The sequence below is a fragment of the Rhinopithecus bieti genome, unplaced genomic scaffold (genome assembly GCF_001698545.2).
Source record: "Rhinopithecus bieti isolate Rb0 unplaced genomic scaffold, ASM169854v2 scaffold_2432, whole genome shotgun sequence".
Taxonomy (NCBI): Eukaryota; Metazoa; Chordata; class Mammalia; order Primates; family Cercopithecidae; genus Rhinopithecus; species Rhinopithecus bieti.
This window is the reverse complement of record NW_016804136.1, coordinates 2,016,126-2,038,495: the sequence shown is the minus strand read 5'-3', so window position 1 is coordinate 2,038,495 and position 22,370 is coordinate 2,016,126. Positions and strand designations below refer to the sequence as shown.

Here is a 22,370-nt window from a genome sequence, read left to right as displayed (position 1 = left end):
TAGAGACTTAAATGTTAGACCTAATACCATAAAAACCCTAGAAGAAAATGAGGAATCGCCATACTGTTTTCCATAATGGTTGAACTAGTTTACAATCCAAACACCAAAAGCAACGGCAGCAAAAGCCAAAATTGACAAATGGGATCTAATTAAACTAAAGAGCTTCTGTACAGCAAAAGAAACTACCATCAGAGTGAACAGGCAACCTACAGAATGGGAGAAAAGTTTTGCAATCTACTCATCTGACAAAGGGCTAATATCCAGAACCTACAAAGAGCTCAAACAAATTTACAAGAAAAAAACAAACAACCCCATCAAAAAGTGGGCAAAGGATATGAACAGACATTTCTCAAAAGAAGACATTCATACAGCCAACAGACACATGAAAAAATGCTCATCATCACTGGCCATCAGAGAAATGCAAATCAAAACCACAATGAGATACCATCTCACACCAGTTAGAATGGCAATCATTAAAAAATCAGGAAACAACAGGTGCTGGGGAGGATGTGGAGAAAAAGGTCTCAATTTCAACAGGAAGTTCTTTTCCTTAAGTGATTTCCCTAGATTCTGATTTGAAAATTAAGTTACTTCAAGAAATAGATGAGGTTCATGATCTAGGAGACCTGGATTCAGGTCTCAACCTTAGCTACATTTATAAAATGGTCTGGTTACACGTTATTTTATTGACAATTTTAAATTAATTTTAGACATTAAACAGTTTTACTTTATAAAACTTACCAAGTAGTGTTTAATCTTAATGACATTATACAGTTTGTCCACTTGGTGGCATCCAAATATTGAGGCACCATTTGCTTTAAACCTGTAATTCGCCTTTTAACACTTCAGGGCTTTAGACAATTATGTATTACTATTTTAAATTATAATCATGAAGACCATATAGAAAAATGTAAAATTGTGATATAAAAATGTTTAGAATATAAATGTACATGTATTTGCAATTATATAGTATATAATCGTGTATAGAGTAATGATCATCATGATCTAGAGTATGTATGGACACAGATACAAATGGAAAGGAAATAAGCAAAATGAAAATGTTAGTTTTCTCCAAAATTTCTTAAGTGATTTTGCTTTTGTTTTGTTTTATTCCCCGGCTTAGGATAAGTTAGCTTTCTCAAACATTTCTAAATTGTTTTTGGTTTTGTTTTTATTTTTTCCAGCTTTATTGAGGTATAATTTCTACAAATAAAATTCATGCATTTTAAGGGGAGAGTTTGGTGAATTTTGGTAATTGTTTACAGTTATGTAACCATTGCCACAATCAAAATATAGTTCTATCACCCTAAAAAGTATTCTCATACTCCTTTCCCATAAATCCTTTTTTCTTCCCCTTGGCCACAGGCAACCAGTGACCTACTTTCTGTCATAGTTTTACAGTTTTTTTAGAATTTCATATGGATGAAATCATGCAGTAGTATATAGTCTTCTGTGGCTGGCTTTATTTTGCATAATGTTTTTGAGAGCCATTCCTATTGTTGCATGCATTAATATTTTCTTCCTTTTAATTGACTTGTGTTCCACAGTGTGGGTAAACCACAATTTGTTTATCCATTATCAGTTGATGGACATTTAGGTTGTTTCCACTTTGGGCCTACACAAGTCTTTGTAGACATAGTTTTTCCTTTTTCTTGGGTAAATACCTGAGAATAGTATTGCTGGGTTGTAAAGTAAGTGTACGCTTAACTCTTAAATGCTTTTTAAAATTTATTAACAAAAAAGTGATTTAAAAGACACTAATTTTTGCCAAACAGATCAGAACAGATGGAAAAAATACAGTGAGACTGAGTTTAAATAAGTTCTCATTAGAATGCTTGTAATACATCCTATCTAGAAGGCAATTGGACACATCACATATAGAGGCTTAAAATTACTCATAGCTTTTGACTTAGTTTTTCTATTCTTAGGAATTTACCATAGAGAAATAATCACATAAATACACAAAGATTTGTATATAGTAATGCTCACTAAAGCTTTTAGATTATCATAAAATATTGGAAAGTCAAATATTTAGTTTTGGGAAATTAATTATGTAAAACGATAATCTCAATGAAGTAACTTCATTCAGCTATTACAACTTCCATTTTAAAGAAAGTTGAAGAACTTGGAAAATTGCTTACATATAGTATTAAGAAGAAAACAGCCAGATAGAAAATTTTACAAGTGTGTGCGTGTGTTCTTATACATATCTGCATAAGGAAAAACTATAAGGCGATGTAACAAATTTTCAGTAGTGGTTGAACTTGGGTAGTAGGTAGTCTAGACTCTTGACTTGAAAAAAAAAGATCTTTTCCTAATATCTGAGTCATTAAATTTACCCCCTCAAAAAAAAGGGATACCTTTGGGAGGCCGGTGTGGAAAGGATGCATTCTGTTAGAGAAAGGGGCTTGGGACTGGAGGTCAGGAGGGACAGAGCTCTCAGCCTTAGCTACATGGACCTTAACAAATCACCTTTGGGGCTTTATTTTATGTATTGGTAAAAGAAAGGGTTCAACAAAATTAGTTGGTTTCAAATCATGTTCTGAGACCTCACAGGCTACAGTGGTTGGGTGCCTAGTTATTTGTCCTTGCCACAACTCAAGCAAGGTTTTGGGGTGTAATGTCTGTTTTGGGGTTTAGTGATTAGAATCCTACGGAAACCCTAGGACTCCTACTGTTTTTCCTTTTTTAAATGAGTTCCACTGTTTGAAATCCTATGATTTCTTGGTGCTGATTTGTAATAGACAAACACTAGAGATCAAGGTAGAGAAAAGGACAGATCAACCAGGGATTAACTCAGAATCTTATCTACATTTGCCATTTGTTCTCTTACCAACTTTGTAGTTTAATGAGACCTATTTATTTTGCCTTTCATTTTCATTTGAGGCCTTGTGCCTATCTTTTCTTTTTGTGCTTCCCCACTTTCCTCTTTTTTCTCTTTATTTTTCTTTTTCCTTTTTTTTTGGAGACGGAGTTTCACTCTTGTTGCTCAGGCTGGCGTGCAGTGCCATGACCTCGGCTCACTGCAACCTCCGCCTCTCGGGTTCAAGCAATTCTCCTGCCTCAGCCTCTGGAGTAGCTGCGATTATAGGCATGCGCCACCACACCCAGCTAATTTTTGTGGTTTTAGTAGAGTTGGGGTTTCACCATGTTGGCCAGGCTGGTCTCAAACTCCTGACCTCAGGTGATCCACTGCCTCTGCCTCCCAAAGTGCTGGGATTACAGCCGTAAGCCACCACACCCAGCCTCTTTGTTTTAAATATAGTTGTTAGTGTGTGGTCATTTATCAGAACAAAATTGATGGATTAACTTGAAGGAAAGTTTCCACAAAAATTCAATATGTTAATTACATTACATATATATGCATTTATTAGAAATCTATAGTTATGGAAAGCTAGAGCAATTGTCTTGATCTAGAGCCATGGTCCTCAAACCTCACTGTGCATCAAAATTGCTTTTTTGTGGTCTTGTTAAAACATAGATAGGGCCCCACTCATTACTTTCTGATTCATTTAATCTGGGGTGGGGCCCAAGAATTTGTATCTCTAACTAACATGCTTAGGTGATGTTAATGCTGTGTTCTGGGGACCACACTTTGAGAACCATTGATATACAGAGAACAAGGGTAAGAAAGGAGATAATTTTTGCTAGTTTTGATTTTTTTACACCTGACGTGCAAACACTACCTATAGTCTTTTTTTTGAGACCGAGTCTTGCTTCTTCGCCCAGGCTGGAGTACAATGGTGCAATCTCGGCTTACTGCAACCTCCGCCTTCCGGGTTCAAGCAGTTCTCCTATCTCAGTTTCCCAAGTAACTAGGATTACAGGCGCATGCCAGCACGCCCAGATAATTTTTGTATTTTTAGTAGAGACAGGGTTTCACCATGTTGGCCAGGCTGGTCTCGAACTCCTGACCCCAAGTGATCCACCTGCCTCTGCCTCCTAAAGTGCTGGGATTACAGGTGTGAGGTACCGCACCTGGCTGCTATAGTCTTAAAGATATTTTTGTAAATCAGTTATGAAAGGCATGGTTAAAATACATACACATATGGTTGCACAACCTTGTGAATATTCTGAAAAACACTGAACTATACACTTTAAAGTGGGGACTTTTGTGTTATGCAAAGTCTGTCTCTGTTTTAAAATACATGTAAAATTTTCTGTTCCCTCTTCCCATTTGTAACAATATTCCAATTATTCAACCTATTCTCATTCCCACTGCTCAAATGTTTGCTTTAAAAGAAAAAAAAGAAGAAGATGATGAAGAACATTTATTTAGTTTCTACTTCTTATACGAAAGGAGGGAGAAAAGGGAATTTCCAGTGGTCAGTGTCCCAGTCAGCACTTTTGGAACCAATTATAGGTGGGAAGGGAGTGTACAATGTTAACATACCTAAAACGCAATTTGGGACTTAGCTGCACATTCCTCTACAAACTTAACACTGTATCCTGGTGAGCTGAGTGTGGAAGTTCGTTAGCTTTATGCATTTTAATGTTCGTATTCTATGAAGCCTCCCAGACTACTGCAGTGCAATGCATTCAGTAGTGCAATGCAGAATTACTTGGCCAAACCAGATTGCTTTGACTAAACCAGGGAGGGGAGGATCATGTAAAATGCTATATATTTGCACATGCATGTGGCTAGCAGCCTGCCTGTTTCTGAACTAAGAACTCCTGTTCTCATGTGCATGTTTCTGGCATGACACTGAATGTGTGTGCTTTATTCAAAGACCAAGAGACTACAGGCTCTCTCTTTCTCAACCTTCCCCAGCTGGAATGGGCACAGGGAATTATCTAACTGGGAGTCTCAGCTCTGGAACCTAATGCTCCGTTTTTGTTTCTGTAATGAACCCTGGTCCTGTTCCTGTGGCTGTGCTGGGCTGTGTTAGCGACTTTTAACAATTCTAATTCTGCCTAAAGACCTTGGTCTATTTGTCCTTTTGGAGTTGTGGCTTTTAAAAAACCTTAGTGGTTTTATTTGTCTTTCTCTTCATTTTATCTTCCTCACTTTGTAATTTATTTTTGCTCTCTGTGAACATTTATATGAACATGTTTCAAAAGAGCAGAGTGACCTGTCTTACATAGGAGGCCTACGCACATGTCTAAATTGAGCTTCCTTTTTACTTGCTAGACAAGTTCTGTGGGTCACCTTCTTGAAGCCTGTTAATGTGCAGTTATTCTGTCTGTCCTTTGCAAAGCTTTTATGATGGACACAGCTTTCTGTTTATCAGGGTTAGAGAGAGAGAGAGAGAGAGAGAGAGAGATTCCTTTATGTCTGTGTTCACGATTTCCGTGAACCCCTTGTTGAGTCTCTCTTTAGCCTAGGCAGAAAAAATCTTTTCTTGCCATTACAGCAGAAGAAGGGGAAATAATCACCTCCTTTTCTTCCTTCAGAAACATGACTCACTTATCTTTTTTATCAAAAATGTCATAGAATACCTCATAGAACTAAGACAAAACGTGAGTGGGTCAAGGAAAGAATTCAATTAATAGTGTATTTGAATCACTGATTAGTTCCTTTCCTCCCCATTTCCCTGGGCAGCTAAGGCTGATGCTAACATGCTGACACTTGCCTCTCTTATTGTGTAGGTACTGCTGAGTGACTTGAAAACTACCAAGTATACAAGAAATACACTTTGAAAACAGCTGTACTTACAGACCCAAAGGGGAAATTCTGAATATCTTATAACTGAAGTTGTAAGATAACAGCCTCCTTAGTTATAGCTGCAGCAAGAAAGAAATAGGAAATTGAGCAGGGAAAACCCATCTATAATTATGCCCAGATCCAAAATTTTCCAGTGGATATGCTTAGTTTGGCCCTAGGGCTGGTCTAGACAAGTGCCTTGGATAGCTCCCAAAATGCCCATATGCAGTCTGCAAGGTTTTCAGTGTCCCCGGGATAATAGGATTATGCTGATCAGAAATAATTACTGCACACCATTAAGCAGGCTTTCTTTTCATTTCAGTTTTGTTCTCTCCTCTCTTTTTTCCCCCTTCTTTTCTTCTCAATCTCTGGCCTAAAACGAAATTGCCAGGAACTGCAGCTGTCCCTGATTCAGTGGTGGACAACACTCTCTGCTCTTGGAGCTCCCAGAGACTATACCTTAAAATCAACTTCTGGACTTTTCAAGAATAGTCTTACTATGCCCCACCTTTAAATATTCTTTTCTTTTCTTTTCTCTTTTTTTTTTGAGACAGAGTCTCACTGTGTCGCCCAGGCTGGAGTAGTGGCATGATCTCGGCTCACTGCAACCTCTGCCACCTAGATTCAAACGATTCTCCTGCTGAGTAGCTGAGACTATAGGCACCTGCCACTGTGCCTGGTTAATTTTTGTATTTTTAGTAGAGACAGGGTTTCACTATCTTGGTTGAGCTGGTCTTGAACTCCTGACCTCGTGATCCACCCGCCTCGGCCTCCCAAAGTGCTGGGATTACAGGCATGAGCCACCGTGCTCGGCAAACATTCTTAACTGAATCGATGGTGAGGCCTGGGCATGACTACTCTTAAAAAATTCAACAGTTAATTTTGAGGTATGATGTGGGCATCTGAACTTCTTAAACTCTTCAAATACATCTGATGTGTGCTATGATGTTGAGAAGCACCCCCAGGAATGCTGGGAACAGAGGTAGTATCACAAGACAGAGATCCAGTTCTAAGATATCCCAATGCTGTCTATGCCCTGTTACATGGCATAGATTGCACCAGCCACCCGGCCTGCCTTCCACTTGCACCTCCATGCTCTTGTTCTCTCCTTCCTCTCCCCATCGTCCATTCTTGCCTTCCTTTTAGGTCACCGGCAAATTAAAAATCATCTGTAGACCCCGGGGGAGTTCCCCATTCTTCTCTGCTGAGTTTGCTTTCCCATAAATTGAGGATTGGACAACTCTTTGGGTAATTGAGCAAGTAATTGGTGGCCCTATTGGATACAGTTCATGTTTTTTCAGAGTAGTAGGATGAGAGGGACCACATGCCTTTAACCACTGTCTTCTCTCCATTCCTGAATCCTATCCTTTAACATCATATGGGAAATCATTAGTTTAGAAACTCATTCTTTCCAACACTACTTACTAATCAAGCATTAAGAAAATATTCTTGTCTCTTTGATTAAAAAAGGAGGTTGAGATTATACAATATATCTGTATTACCATGTGCACATTATTACATCCAAACCTTACGTTCCCTTGAACACGCCTAACACACCCAATGCCAGATGGGCTCAATGCCAGATGGGCTCATGTTCATGTCTTTTTCTGGTGAAATTGCTCTGGTATAAGCCTTGGTAGGCTTTCTGTCTAAATAACTAAGATGTACATTTTTGATAAAGTGGTTTTATTTTTTAAGAGATGCCAGTGCATTATAGAAAACAACTTCTGGTATAGCTGAAGTTTTGGTAACTATAAGTTGTTATGAATTTATTATTTTATGAAAACTTTGGAATCATTCCGTAAAGTTATTTTTTTAACAGTACCATAAGGATTCTTATTAAAATTTCATATATAATACATATGGAAAATATTTATATTTTTATCCTATTAAATATTTATATCCAGGAGCATGGGGCTTTTCTGTTTTTATTAAGGTCTTATTTTACGTTCTTCAATAAAATGGTAGAGTTATCTTCTGAAAGGTCTTGTACCTTTCTTGATAAATTCATTTTTAGATATACTTTAACAGCTTTAATGAGGCATGATTTGCCTCACAGATTGTGCAGCTATCCCCATAAATCAATTTTAAGACTTGTCCACTCCCACAAAAAGTTTCTTCATGCCCATTACCGCTAACTCCTACTCACATCCCCAGCCCTAGGGAACCACTGATCTTTCTGTCTCTATAGATTTGCATTTTTTGGACATTGGATCTAAATGGCATCATACCATGTGTAATGTTTTGCGTCTGGCTTCTTTTGGTTAGCATAATGTTTCTGAGGCTCATCTGTATCTGTATTGTAGCATGTGTCAACAGTTTGATCCTTTTTATTGCTGAATAATATTCTATTGGATGGCTCTATCACATTTTCTTTATTCATTCAACAGTTGATGGATGTTTGAATTGTTTCCAGATTTTGCTGTTATAAATAATGCTGCCATGAATATTTGTAGACAGGTTTTCTTTATGGCATATGCTTTCATTTCTCTTGTGTAGATTCCTGGGAGTGAAATTGCTGGGTTGAACAATAAGTTTATGTTTATCTTTTTAAGAAACAACTGAACTGTTTTCCAAAGCGAGGTGGTGTTTTATACTCTCAGAAGCAATGTATGAGGCTTCCAGTTTCTCTACATCATCAGCAACATTCAGTAGTGATGTCTTTTTATTACAGTCATTCTAGTAAGTCTAACTGCATAACAAATGACCGCAAAACTTAGTGGCTTAAAATCAAACATTTATTCCACAATTTCTGTGGGTCCAGAATCCAAGCGTCCTAGGTCTTCTGGCTTTCAGATTTCAAATGAAGCTATAATCAAGGTGTTGGCTGTGGCTGTCATCATCTCGGGCTGATTGAGAGTCAGGGGGAGAATCTGCTTTCAAACTCACTCAAGCAGTAGGATCCAGTTCTGTATGGGCTGTTGTACTGAGGGCCTCAGTTCCTCACTGACTGTGGGCTAAAAGCCTCCCTCAGTTCTTTGCCATGTGGGCTTCACCACAGGGTGGCTCACAACAGGGCAGCTGGCTTCCATCACAGTGACCAATTTGAGAGCGCAAGAAAGTATGAGCAAGACTGAAGCCAGAGTCTTTTTGTAACCTAGTCTAGAAATGACAGCCCATTACTTAGAGGCTGTCTACCACATTTGTTGTGGTTTTAATTTGCATTTCCTTAATGACTAATGATGTCGAGCATCTTTTTGTGTGCATATTAACCATTCACATATGCTCCTTGATGAAATATCTGCTCAAGTTTTTGCCCATTTAAGAAATTACATTGTTTACCTAATTATTGAGTCATAAGAGTTCATTACATATCCTGGAAACAAGTTCTTTATTTAATATTCGATGTGCCAATTGTATTTTCTATCGCAGTGATAACAAATTACCACAAGCTTAGCAGTTTAAATCATCCGAAATTATTTTCTTCCAGTTCTGTAGCCTAGAAGTATTCTAGAGGTCTCCTTGGGCTAAAGTCCAGGTGTCAGCTGGTGCACTCTTTTCTGGAGGCTCTAGGGGAGAAACTGTTTCCTGCTCATTTGGGTTGTCGGCAGAACTCAGCACTTTGCATTGTAGGATCAGCGTCCCCATGTTCTTGCTTGCAAACTTGCGGTCTTGTAAACCAAAGGTCAATCCCAGCTTCTAGAGAATACTGCATTCTTTAGTTCTTGCTCTCCTTTCCTCATATTCAAAGCTACATCAGGGCTAACAGGTCAAGTCCTTTGCATGTTGCATTTCTCTAATCCTTCTTCCTTGTTGAATCCCCCTCACCACAGTCAGGAAAGATTCTCTGCTTTTAAGGACTCATATGATTAGATGGCAGTCACTCAGATAATACAGGGTAATATCCCCCATCTCAAGGTCTGATTTTTTTTTTTTTTTTTTTTTGAGATGGGGTCTCACTCTGTCACCCAGACTGCAGTGCAGTGGCGCAGCCTTGGCTCACTCACTGCCACCTGTCAGGCTCAAACAATTCTCCCATTTCAGCCTCCAGAGTAGCTGGGACCACAGGGGTGTGCCACCATGCCCAGCTAATTTTTTGTATTTTTGGTAGAGACAGAGTTTCACCACATTGCCCAGGTTGGTCTCGACTTCCTGAGCTCTCGGCCTCACAGAGTACTGGAATTACAGGTGTGGGCTACTGCGCCCAGCCAAGGTCTTTAATCTTAATCTCACCGATACATCCCTTTACCATGTGAGGTAATACATTCACAGATTCTGGGAATTAAGACATGAACATTTGTGGGGGTGTTATTCTGACTACCACACAAATATTTTTCTCCTAGTTTATGGCTTATCATTTCTTTCTTTCTTTTTTTTCTTTTTTTTTAGAGACGGAGTCTCGCTCTGTCACCCAGGCTGGAGTGCAATGGTGTGATCTTAGCTCACTACAGCCTCCGCCCCTCCAGGTTCTAGCAATTCTCCTGCCTCAGCCTCCCGAGTAGCTGGGATTACAGGAGCATATCACCATGTCCAGCTAGTTTTTTGTATTTTAGTAGAGATGGTGTTTCACCGTGTTGCCCAGGCTCGTCTCGAACTCCTGAGCTCAGGCAATCCACCCACCTCGGCCTCCCAAAGTGCTAGGATTACAGGCGTGAGCCACTGCACCCAGCTGTCATTTCATTTTCTTATTGATATCCTTTGAATAACAAAAGTCTTCAATTTTTATGAAGTCTGATTTCTTGTTTCTTTTATATGTCATGCTTTTGGTGTTATATCTAAGAATACTTTGCCTAACCCCAAGGTCCTGAAAGATTTTTTGTATTTTCTTCTAGGAATTTTTATAGTATTAGTTCTTCAATTTAGATTTGTGATCCATTTTCAGTTGCTTTTTATATATGGTGCTAGGTAAGGACATAAGTTTTGTTTTTTTGTTTGATTGTTTTTGGCATGTGGATATCCAATTATCCCACCACCATTTGTTGAAAGACGCTCCTTTCTAGGATTTTTTTCTGAACGATTATGATCTAAAGTGTGTTGTTGCTTTAGGGTAACAGTATGCTTGTGTATGTCTGTTACCATGTCACTGTGCTCCTATGCTGAGTGCCCTTAGGGGACTAGAATCTTTCCAATAAACCACGTTTGAGATAGTATGAGTCAGCGTGCAGTGTAGCCCTCACTTGAGAGTGTGAATGTATATGCACAGTCACTTTGCTCTGCATGGAAGTAGTTTATTGTTGACTTACTTTCTCTGTGCTTGTTCCTATAGCCCCCCTTTTCATATGTTACTCAATCTCCTTATCCCTTCTTGGTGCTTACACATCTCAGACCCTTGAGCCAAACCCTTGCCAATAACAGTATTTTGGTTCTCAGTTCTGCTCCCTCTGGTCGTGGAGCTTTTGAAGAAAAATGCACACAACTATTCGGTGGGGTTTAGCTGGAAAGGTGACCTTCCAACTTCACGTCAACTTCTGGCTCCTCAAACAGCAGGTTGGCAGTAAGGCAGGGAAGTTGTTTTCCCATTTCTCAATGAGCAGATTGTGAATCTTTCCATATGGATTTTCTATTATTAATGTTCCTCCGATTCTTTGTTTTAAGATAAACATTCTGAATGTGAATAAAAAAAAAAAAAGAGAGACTCTCCTTTCTTCCATTGAATTGTTTGGGCACGTATATTGAAAATCATTGGCTATAATTGTAAGAATTCATTTGTGAACTCTCAATTCTTTTCCATTGATTTATATGCCTATCCTTGCATCAATATCACACTGTCTCCTTTTCTGGTTTTTGTTACTATTAGGAATGGAGTTAAGGTTATTTTGAATATAAAATATTCACTCAACAATAGACACTAGGGACTCTACTACGGGGAAGGGAGGGAGGGCAGCAAAAGTTGAAAAACCGACTTTTGGGTACTATGCTCACTACTGGGGTGACGGGATTATTCATATCCCAAGCCTCAGCATTGTGTGATATACCCATGTAACAAACCTGCATATGTATGCCCTCAATCTAAAATAAAAGCTGAAATTATTTTTAAAAATTAATAAATAAAATGTTAACTCAGAACTGTTTTCCTTGGACAGATTAATATTTAATCTATTATAATTAATATTTAATCTATTGATTAATTGATTGATTAATTAAATTAATAATTAATCTATTAAAATGGTCTTGGTCTTAGATTAAAAGAAAATACAACTTTTATGCCTAAACTAGGTAATCTAAAATTGCTTTGAATCTACTAAATTCTATCTTATAAGACTATGTTATAAAAATATCAGAGATGTTAGTGTACATAGGTTTAGTGTACATGAACTATCTTAATGAATAGCCTTTAGTTTGTGCTTTGAATTTGAACAGGTTAATATTATTATTATATTTTCATATTTCCTTTGTACAAGTACTATTTCCAAAGCTCTGATCGTTCTTATTCCTTTCAGATCAACCACTAGAATCCCGTAGACTCTGCAACAAGCCAATTCAGAGCTTGCCCAACATGGACACCATTTTTAGTGAGGTCCTCTTGAAGATGTGGAAGCAGCACCCTGGGTGTCTTGCTCAGGAGGCTTGTGTCCGTGCAGTCCAGGCTGCTGTGCAGTATCCCTATGAAGTGGGCATCAAGAAGGAGGAGGAGCTGTTTCTATATCTTTTGCAATCAGGGCAGGCTAGAGCCCTGCAATATGCTTTCTTTGCTGAAAGGAAAGCAAATAAGTGGTCAACTCCCTCTGGAGCATCATGGAAAACAGCATCAGCGCAGCCCGTCTCCTCAGTTGGTGTTGTTGGTAAGAGCATTGGGTAATGAATGGAATCCTCCAAATCCGCTCATGTAATGTGCTACCATTTGCTTAGGGCCACCAGATGCTAGGTTTCACGTAAGACACATTACTTGTGTTAGCTAAGCTAATTCTCACACTGCCCCATGAGCTCTCTTCTTTAACATAAGAGGCCTAGAGATGCCAGCCTTCTCAACAGTGAGCTAAACACGAGTAGGGTGAAAGTCGGACCCTACGTCTGACTCAGACTAGGAATGTTTTATTCTTTTTTTCTTTGAGACAGAGCCTTGCTCTGTCACCCAGGCAGGAGTGCAGTGGCGTGATCTCGGCTCACTGCAACCTCCACCTCCCGGGTTCAAGTGATTATCTTTCCTCAGCCTCCTGAGTAGCTGTGACTACTGCCACCATGCCCAGCTAATTTTTGTATTTTTAATAGAGACAGGGCTTCGCCATGTTGGTCAGGCTGATCTCGAACTCCTGGCCTTAAGTGATCCACCTGCCTCAGTGTCCCAAAGTTCTGAGATGACAGGTGTGAGCCACCACTCCTGGCCTGGCATTTTTTATTCTATGCTACCTCTTCCCTGTATGAATTTCTCATTCCTGGATTTCCTGATGATGATTTGTACCACATTTCAAGGTATGGCCTGTCACTCTCATAGCTAGGTATTTGTAATGAAGTCTCTTGTCTTTCTGGCCCCTGAGCCATTCACTTCTCCTGTTCAAAACCACTATCCTCAAATCCATCTAAACCCTGAAACCATGGCTTCCCTACTTTTTTCCCTCTGGAATTTTCCCAAACAAATTATCTTCTTTCCTCAGAAGCTGGCTGCCTGATTGGCTTTTCTGGGCCACCTTCCTAAGCTTCACTTGCTCAAGAATGGTATTTGGTAGATTTTAAATCCCTTGAGATGGCAAGTGAAACATTCTTTGTACCAGCTCAGGTACAATCTTCTGGGGAGAGGGTCCATAGTTTACTAAAGGCATCAACTTTCTTCCTTTTTTTCTTACAATTAAGTTTTTTTAATCATAATTGAAGACACGCAAGAAAGTTTTAATAGTACAAAAAATTATCATATACTTTTTATCCAGATCCTCCAAATGTTAACATTTTACTATATTTATTTTATTTCCCTCTCTCTTTTCTGAACTCTAAGAATAAGTTACAGACTTATGTGTATTTCCTAAAACTAAATATTCTCTTACGTGACCACAGTATAATTTATCTTTAAAAACATGGCGATTAATATAAAAAACGATTATTTAGTCTATAGCCCTTATTCTGATTTTTCTTTCTTTTTTTTTTTAACCATCTTTACGATTTGTAAGTATACAGTTCAGTGGTAATAAATACATTTATATCCTTTTTTCCCCCTTCATCTCCCTTTCTCCCCTTCCCTTCCTGGCTTTTGGCAACCAGCAATTTACTCTGTATCATTATGAGATCTACATTTTAAGCTCCCACATATGAGTGAGAACATATGATATTTGCCTTTTAGTGTAAAAGCATCAACTTTCTTAACCCTTGCCCAGCTCTTTAGCACAGTGGTCTCCAACCTTTTTGGCACCAGGGCCAGTTTCACGGAATACAATTTTTCCACGGACTCGGGGGTGATGGTTTTGGGATGAAACTGTTCCACCTCAGATCATCAGGCATTAAATTCTCAGAAGGAGCCGCAGCCTGGATCCCTCGCATGCGCAACCTAGATCCCTCGCGTGCGCAACCCAGATCCCTCCCGTGTGCAACCCAGATCCCTCCCGTGTGCAACCCAGATCCCTCGCATGCGCAGTTCACAATAGGGGTCGCACTCCTGTGAGAGTCTAATACCACCACTGATCTGACAGGAAGCGGAGGTCAAGGCTGAAATGCTCCCTGGCCTGCTGCTCACCTCCTGCTCTGCTGACAGATCACGGACCGGTACCGGTCCACAGCCAGAGGTTGAGGACCCCTGCTCTAGCACCAACCCAACTTGGAGGCAAAGATCTCACTCCACATTTTCTCAGTCTGTTTGTTGTCTCAATTCAGCTTTGGTATCAAAGAATCTGTCTTTAATATAAATACATTGTGTTCTTTTCAGCTCTGACTCTGATGAGGTCTATCCTTGGTTCACTTGTGATTTTTTTTTTTTTTGAAATGGAGTTTTGTTCTGTCACCTAGGCTGGAGTGCAGTGGCACAATCTCAGCTCACTGCAACCTCCACCTCCCAGGTGCCAGCAATTCTCGTGCTTCAGCCTCCTGGGTAGCTGAGATTACAAGTGCTGCGCCACCAAGCCTGGCTGATTTTTGTATTTTTAGTAGAGACAGGGTTTCACCATGTTGTCCAGGCTAGTCTTGAACCCCTGACCTCAGGTGATCTGCCCACCTTGGCCTTCCAAAGTGCTGGAATTACAGGCATGAGCCTTTGTGTCTGGCCTCGCTTGTGATTTTTTAAGAAGATGGATAAGTAGAGTGACAAAGAACTATGATTGTTCCTCTTTTTGTACTATTAAATATTTCAGCAATGCCAATATTTATTTCTAGTTGTTATGCACTTACCTCTTTCTTCTCCCTTCAATTCCTTCAAGCCAAGAATAATTAATGCAAATAATAGCAAGCTGGTAAGTCCATCAGTATTGTGTTTGTCAACCATTGTTTGACAGAATTTCCCAATTTTGTTGTGAGCCTTTCTTTAAAAGGCTTCAGGTTTGTTTCTGGCATATAATGTTTAAAAGTTTGAAGTATTTTTTTAAAACGATATCCACATTGTTTTGAAAAATATTGGAAAGGGCGTAATAAATATATAAAAGACACATAGATAGAAATAAAGTAAGAGGATCTGGACGTTTCTGCCCTCTTCGTGTGTATTGCCACACTACCCTGCATTTCATCTTTGTGGTGCAGCCTTCTACTGCTCCCTCGTGTCCTCTGAAAGACTCCATGACCCTCCTCTGCCTCCTGACTGAAACCCGGCTTACCCTGAGGACTTGCATCTGCTGCCCTCTCCAGGGAATGCTGCCACTTTTCCCACACTCCATGGGCCTCTGGGTCACTTCTCAGACCATTGCACTTTATGGGACACTGTCCTTTGTGGTCCTGCCCTGTGGTCTTGTCATTCTATCCCTTTTCATTACTGTCATGGCTCCCCCTCCATTTGCTGAAAACTTTAGTTCCTGGCTCACAGCTACCCACTTTGGCCCAAACCCTGCTGCCATCCTGGTTGTCCTCATTGTCTCCATGGACAATCATTCCCTGCTTGTAGCGTCTGAGTTTTTTGCCTCCTCAGACTCAGGGACATTCGCCTCACCTCACTTCCACATTCCATACTCATTGCTTCTCTACAGGTCTTGTCACTACCCTGAATATTTCCTCACTTCTAAAATCTGAAATCCCACTCTTCACCAATACCTCATATCTTTCCTTATATCTTTCTTAATGGGTTATTTCAACTACATCCATTACTCGATCAGCTCCCCTTATCTTTATTTTCTTCTTATTCAGCTTTAATTTTAGGAATTATCATTTCAGCCACTCTCAGGCCAAAGTCTCAAAACTCTGTGATTCATTGCCCTTCCATTGTGCTCCCCACAGAATCCTCACCCTGATGATTCCAGTTGTTTGCTTGTTTCCATGAGCCCAGGCCCAGGCTTCTCAGCCCCGCAGGAGATGCAGTTCCAATTGGTAACCCTGCAAGTTCACATTCTCACACCACACGCGGGCTCCCAGGCCTGTCAGGACAGGGGAATGTAGTTGATAAGAAACTGCAAAACTAGCATTTAAAACATCCTTATTTGGTATTTACTTCTCTGAGTAGAAGAGGTTCCTGATCAAATTCAATTCCATGGCAGTCAAATGCAGTAATTTGGCAGGGGAGCAGGACTCCTTGTCCCTGTCTATATACATCTATGAGGCAAAATTAGAGAACTGTATGAAGCTTGAAACTAATAGCTAGGAGCTAGGTTCAAAACTAGCAGAGTTTTGAACCCCACATTCTACCTTTTAATGTAGAAAAGGTTTATCAAAGCTAAAGTTTAGGATACAAGTTGCTGTAGAAGTGAGAGTCATTCAGTCTGCTTGTTCTTGGGAGAAGTGCAGGGGGTTAATACATTTGGAAAACTGTGTTCTTAATAATTTATTTATTATATAGTATTGAGTAATTTAATACACTTGGAAAATTAAATAAATATGTTCTGGATAGACTAAATCAGTATTTCTGATGACTGATACATCCTATCTTCAAAACCAATCCTCCATGCTAGTAAATACAAAGTATAGAGGAGTAATATATAAGTGGCTTTCACAAAGCCTTTTTATCCACAGTGGACTGGTTAGGCAACAGATCATCTGCTGCTGTAACAGGTAACCCAGCGATCTCAGTAGCTTAACACAATAAGTATTTATTTAATGCTTATTCCATAAGGTCATTCTAGGACTGGGGTTTCTTCCCACTAGTGGCTCTGCCATTCTCCATGATAAGGGTCAGCAAAGTTTTTCTGTAAAGTTCCAGATGGTAAATATTTTAAGCTTTGTGGACCATACAGTCTCTGTTGCAACTACCCAAGTCTACCATTGTGCACAAAAACAGCCGTAGAGCCGGGCGTGGTGGCACATGCCTCAATTGCAGCCACTAGGGAGGTCGAGGCAGGAAGATCACTTGAACCCAGGACATAGAGGCTGCAGTAAGCCATGATGCCACCACTGTACTCCATCCTGGTCAACAGAACAAGACCCTATCTCTAAAAACAAACAAAATACAAAACAAAACAAAAACCCAGCCATAGACAATATTGAAACAAATTAGCCTTGTATTCCAATAAAATTTTATTTATGGACACTGAATTTTGAATGTGAAAAAATTTTCATGTGTCACAAAACGGTGCTTTTAAGTTTTTTATTTAAAACTGTAAAACATGTTTTGTCTGCAGGCAGTGCAAAAATCAGCAGTGGGTAGGGTTTGACCTACAGGCCACAGTTTACCCCATCACCTACTTTAGGGCTTCTTCAAGGCCCTGGAGTCGTTCTCTGCATTCTCTACATCCGCGTATCTATGGAGGGTCTTGTGGGAGACTTTAGGAGTCAATCTGAGAACCCACATTGCCCCCAGCCACCACCACAATATTTCACTGATCACAGTTACTCACGGGCCCTAACAGGATGCCAGGAATCTAGAAAGTACAGTCTTCTGTGTGCCAGGAGGAAAAGGAATTAGTGTTGGAAACAAATAACATATTTTCATCAAATAATTTTCTTCATTTTCCATTTTTTTCTTGCCTTTGCTTAAAATATTTCTCCTTATGTTTCTCCCTTCCTTGACCTGGATGGTTCAACGTCCTGAATTTTACCTATTACAGTCTAATCTGCCTTTAAGGTCCATTTCAAATGTCTTTGTCTTGAAGCTCTTCTTGATTCCTCCAACTGAATGTAATTTTTTCCCTTTGAATCAAAGGAATTTGAACTTTTCACATCATTTACTTTACCATATGGAATGGATATTTGTGAACTCCTCTTTCCACTGCTAGATCAGAAGCTCCCTGAAGGTTGATGCTCTTCAGGTTTTTTTTTATATATAACAGTTTAATTGAAATGTAACTCATATATAAAATTCACCCTTTTATTTATGTATGTATTTATTTATTTTAATTTTTTTTTTGAAGACAGGTTCTTGCTGTATTGCCCAGGCTGGAGTGCAGTGGCACAATCTCAGCTCACTGCAATCTCCACCTTCCAGTTTCAAGTGATTATTTGTACCTCGATCTCCTGAGTAGCTGGGACTATAGGCATGTGCCACTATGCCCGGCTAATTTTTGTATTTTTAGTAGAGATGGGGTGTCGCCATGTTGGCCAGTCTGGTCTCAAACTCTTGGCCTCAAGTGATCCACCTGCCTCAGCTTCTCAAAGTGCTGGGATTACAGGCATGAACCACTGCGCCAGGCCAAAAATCACCCTTTTAAAGCGATTTAATGTAAAACGGTACAGCTGCGACTGGGCACAGTGGCTCACGCCTGTAATCCCAGCACTTTGTGGGGCCGACGTGGGTGGATCACCTGAGGTCAGGAATTTGAGACCAGCCTGGCCAATATGATGAAACCCTGTCTCTAGTGAAAATACAAAAAACAATTAGCCAGGCATGGTGGCAGGTGCCTGTAATCCCAGCTACTTCGGAGGCTGAGGCATGAGAATCACTTGAACTCAGGAGGCGGAGGTTGCAGTGAGCTGAGATCACACCACTGCACTCCAGTCTGGGTGACAGAGCAGGACTCCATCTCAAAAAATAAATAAATAAATAATAAAATGGTACAGCTGCTATGGACAACAGCATGACAGTTCTAAAAGGTAAAAAGTGCCATATGATCCAGCAATTCCACTTCTGGATATTTACCCCAAAGAAATGAAAGCAGGGACTGGGCATAGTGGCTCATGCCTGTAATCCCAGCACTTTGGGAGGCCAAGGCAGGTGGATCACTTGAGGTCAGGAATTCGGGACCAGCCTGACCAACATGGTGAAACCCCATCTCTACTAAGAATACAAAAATTAGCTGGACGTGGTGGTGCATACCTGTAATCCCTGCTACTTGGGAGGCTGAGGCAGGAGAATCGCTTGAATCCAGGAGATGGAGGTTGCAGTGATCCGAGATCACACCACTGCACTCCAGCCTGGGTGACAGAGAGAGGCTCCCTCTGAAACAAACAAACAAAAAAAGAATTGAAAGCAGGGACTCAAATAGATATTTATACACTCATGTTCATAACAGCATCATTCACAATAGCCCAACAGTACAAGCAACCCAAGTGTCCATTGAAGGATGAATGGGTAAATAAAATTTGGTATATGCATACAATGGAATATTATCCAGCCTTAAAAAGGAAGAAAATTGTGACACATGTTACAGCATGGGTGAACCATGAGGACATACTGCTAAGTGAAATAAGCCAAGCATAAAAGATCAAATACTGCATAATTCCACTTATATGAGGTACCTGGAGTAGTCAGATTCACAGATATAGAAAATAGAATGGTTGGCCAGGGCTAGGGAGAGGGAAAATAGGGAGTTACCATTTCATCAAAGCTGAAAGCTATACAGAGTTTCAGCTTTGCAATTTGAAGAGTTATGATGATGGTTGTACACATTGTGAATGTATTTAATGCCACTGAACTGTGCACTTAAAAATGGTCATGATGGTAAATCGTATGTGTATTTTGCCACAATTTTTAAAAATAAGACAATGCATAGTAAGAGTATCACCAGAAAAGAATACAATTCAATGGTTGTTAGATACTAACAGTTTATGCAACCATTGTCACATCAATTTTAGAACATTCTCATCACTCCCCAAAGAAATCCTCTACCCATCAATAGTCGCTCTCCGTCACCTTTCCCTCCAGCCCTTGGCAACCATGAATCTACTTTCTGTCTCTATAGATTTGCCTATTCTGGACATTTCATATAAATGGAACCATACAATATGTATAATATGTAGCCTTTTGTGTCTGGCTTTTTTTTTTTTTTTTCGAGATGGGGTGTCACTCTGTCACCCAGGCTAGAGTGCAGTGGCACAATCTCAACTCATTGCAACCACTGCCTCCTGAGTCCAAGCAATCCTCCCACCTCAGCCTCCTGAGGAGCTGGGACTATAGGCATATGCCACCACACCTAGCTAATTTGTTGCATTTCTGGTAGAGACAGGGTTTTGCCATGTTGGCCAGGCTGGTCTTGAACCCCTGAGCTCAAATGATCCTTGTGTCTTGGCCTCCTAAAGTGCTGGGATTGCAGGCATGAGCCACCACACCCGGCCCCGGCTTCTTTAACTTAGCATAATGCTTTCAAGATTCATTCATGTTATAGCATGTATCATTATTTTATTCTTTTTTTTTTTTTTTTTTTTTTTTTTTTTTTTTTTGAGACAGAATTTTGCTCTCGTTGCCCAGGCTGGAGTGCAATGGTGTGATCTCAGCTCACTGCAACCTCTGCCTCCCAGGTTCAAGCGATTCTCCTACCTCAGCCTTCCAAGAAGCTGGGATTACAGGTGTGCACCACCACGTCCAGCTAATTTTTGTATTTTTAGTAGAGATGGGGTTCACCATGTTGGTCAGGCTGGTCTTGAAATCCTGACCTCAGGTGATCTGCCTGCCTCGTATTTTATTCCTTTTTATGGCTGAATAATATTCTCCATTTTGTGTATCCATTCACCAGTTGATGGACATTCAGATTGCTTTTATTTTTTGGCTAATTTTTTAATGTGAGAAGATGAAATTTATTTTTATTGTATAAATGCAAAAATTACAAGAAAATATTTTAAAGCTTTAAAAAATGCCAAGTGACATTGATACAGGAAAATCACAAAGCAGGAGAACTATACTAAATTAATAGATTTCATTTTTAAATGTCTCATTGTATCTCAGATTTTGAAAGATTCCATTTCTGTGGAAGACATTTGATTCTGTTGAAGATTTAATTAATAATTTAATTAATAAGTACTGATAGCCATTGATCTGTTTCTTTTGGGGAGGAGATAAGAAAGATGTGTATACATTCTGTGTACATGTAATATACACAATTTTCTGGATCCAGCCTTAGCTCAGGGTTTCTGAAATTTTTTTTTTACTTTTATTTTAGATTCAGGGGGTACATGTACAGGTTTGTTACATGGGTATATATATTGCATGATGCCAAGGTTTGGGCTTCTAATGTTCACTCAAGTAGTGGACATAGAACCCGATAGGTAGGTTTTCAACCCTTCCGTCTTCCCTCACTCCCTCATTTGAAATTCCCAGTGTTTACTGTTCCCATCTTTGGGGTCATGTGTACCCAGTGTTTAGCTCCCACTTATAAGTGAGAGCATGCAGTATTTGGTTTTCTGTTTCTCTGTTAATTTGCTTAGGATAATGGCCTCCAGCTGCATCTGTGTTGTTGCAAATGTGTGATTTTATTCTTTTTTATGGCTGCATTTGGCTATTTTGAATAATGCTGCTAATGAACATTCATGTACAAGCTTTATGTGGACATATATTTTCAGTTCTCTTGGAGATTTAGATATCAGTGGAATTGCTGGATCATACAGTAACTCCATGTTTAACATTTTGAGTAACTACTAAACTCTTTTTCACAGCAACTGTACCATTTAAAAAATTTGCCAGCAATGTATCAGTGTTCTAATTTCCCCAAATCCTCACCAAAATTTGTTATTGTCTGTCTTTTTCATTATTGCAATCCTAGTGGGTTTGAAGCATTATCTCACTGTGGTTTTGATTTGCATTCTCTTAATGACTATTGATGTTGAACATTTTTTCATGTGATTATTGCCTATGTGTTGCTTGTGCTTTGGGTGTCATATCTTAGAAACCATTGCCTAATTCAAGATCGCAAAGATGTATCCATCTATCAGACTTACTCCTAAGATCTGCCTCTAAGAATTTTATAGTTTTAGCTCTTACATTTAGGCCTGTGATCCATTTTGAGTTAGTTTTGTATATGGTGTGAGGTAAGGGTCCAACTTCATTCTTTTGCATGTGGATATCCAGTTGTCCCAGCATCACTTGTTGAAAAGACTATACTTTCTGGGCCAGGCGCGGTGGCTCAAGCCTGTAATCCCAGCTCTTTGGGAGGCCAAGGCGGGCGGATCACAAGGTCAGGAGATCGAGACCATCCTGGCTAACACGGTGAAACCCCGTCTCTACTAAAAGTACAAAAAACTAGCCGGACGAGGTGGCGGGCGCCTGTAGTCCCAGCTACTTGGGAGGCTAAGGCAGGAGAATGGCGTGAACCCGGGAGGCAGAGCTTGCAGTGAGCTGAGATCCGGCCACTGCACTCCAGCTTGGGCGACAGAGCGAGACTCCGTCTCAAAAGAAAAAAAAAAAAAAAAAAAGAAAAGACTATACTTTCTCCATTGAATGTTCTTGGTGCTCTTGTTAAAATTAATTGGCCATAATTGTATGGGTTTGTTTTTGGCTGTCAGTTGTATTCTGCTGATCTATGTGTCTATCCTTTTGCTATGATCACACTGTCTTATATACTGTAGGCTTTTTTTTTTTTTTTTTTTT

The 22,370-nt window shown here is 39.8% G+C and overlaps 1 protein-coding gene across 1 annotated transcript in view; it reads left to right on the top strand.

Moving 5' to 3' along the window:
- The window catches only part of EHHADH (enoyl-CoA hydratase and 3-hydroxyacyl CoA dehydrogenase), an 81,122-nt gene that overhangs the window by 54,218 nt on the left and 4,534 nt on the right, over positions 1–22,370 (top strand). Inside the window, exon 6 of the mRNA XM_017866348.1 lies at positions 12,025–12,366. Within this exon, the coding sequence (XP_017721837.1) occupies positions 12,025–12,366 (342 nt within the window). The remainder of the gene's footprint in view (positions 1–12,024; positions 12,367–22,370) is intronic.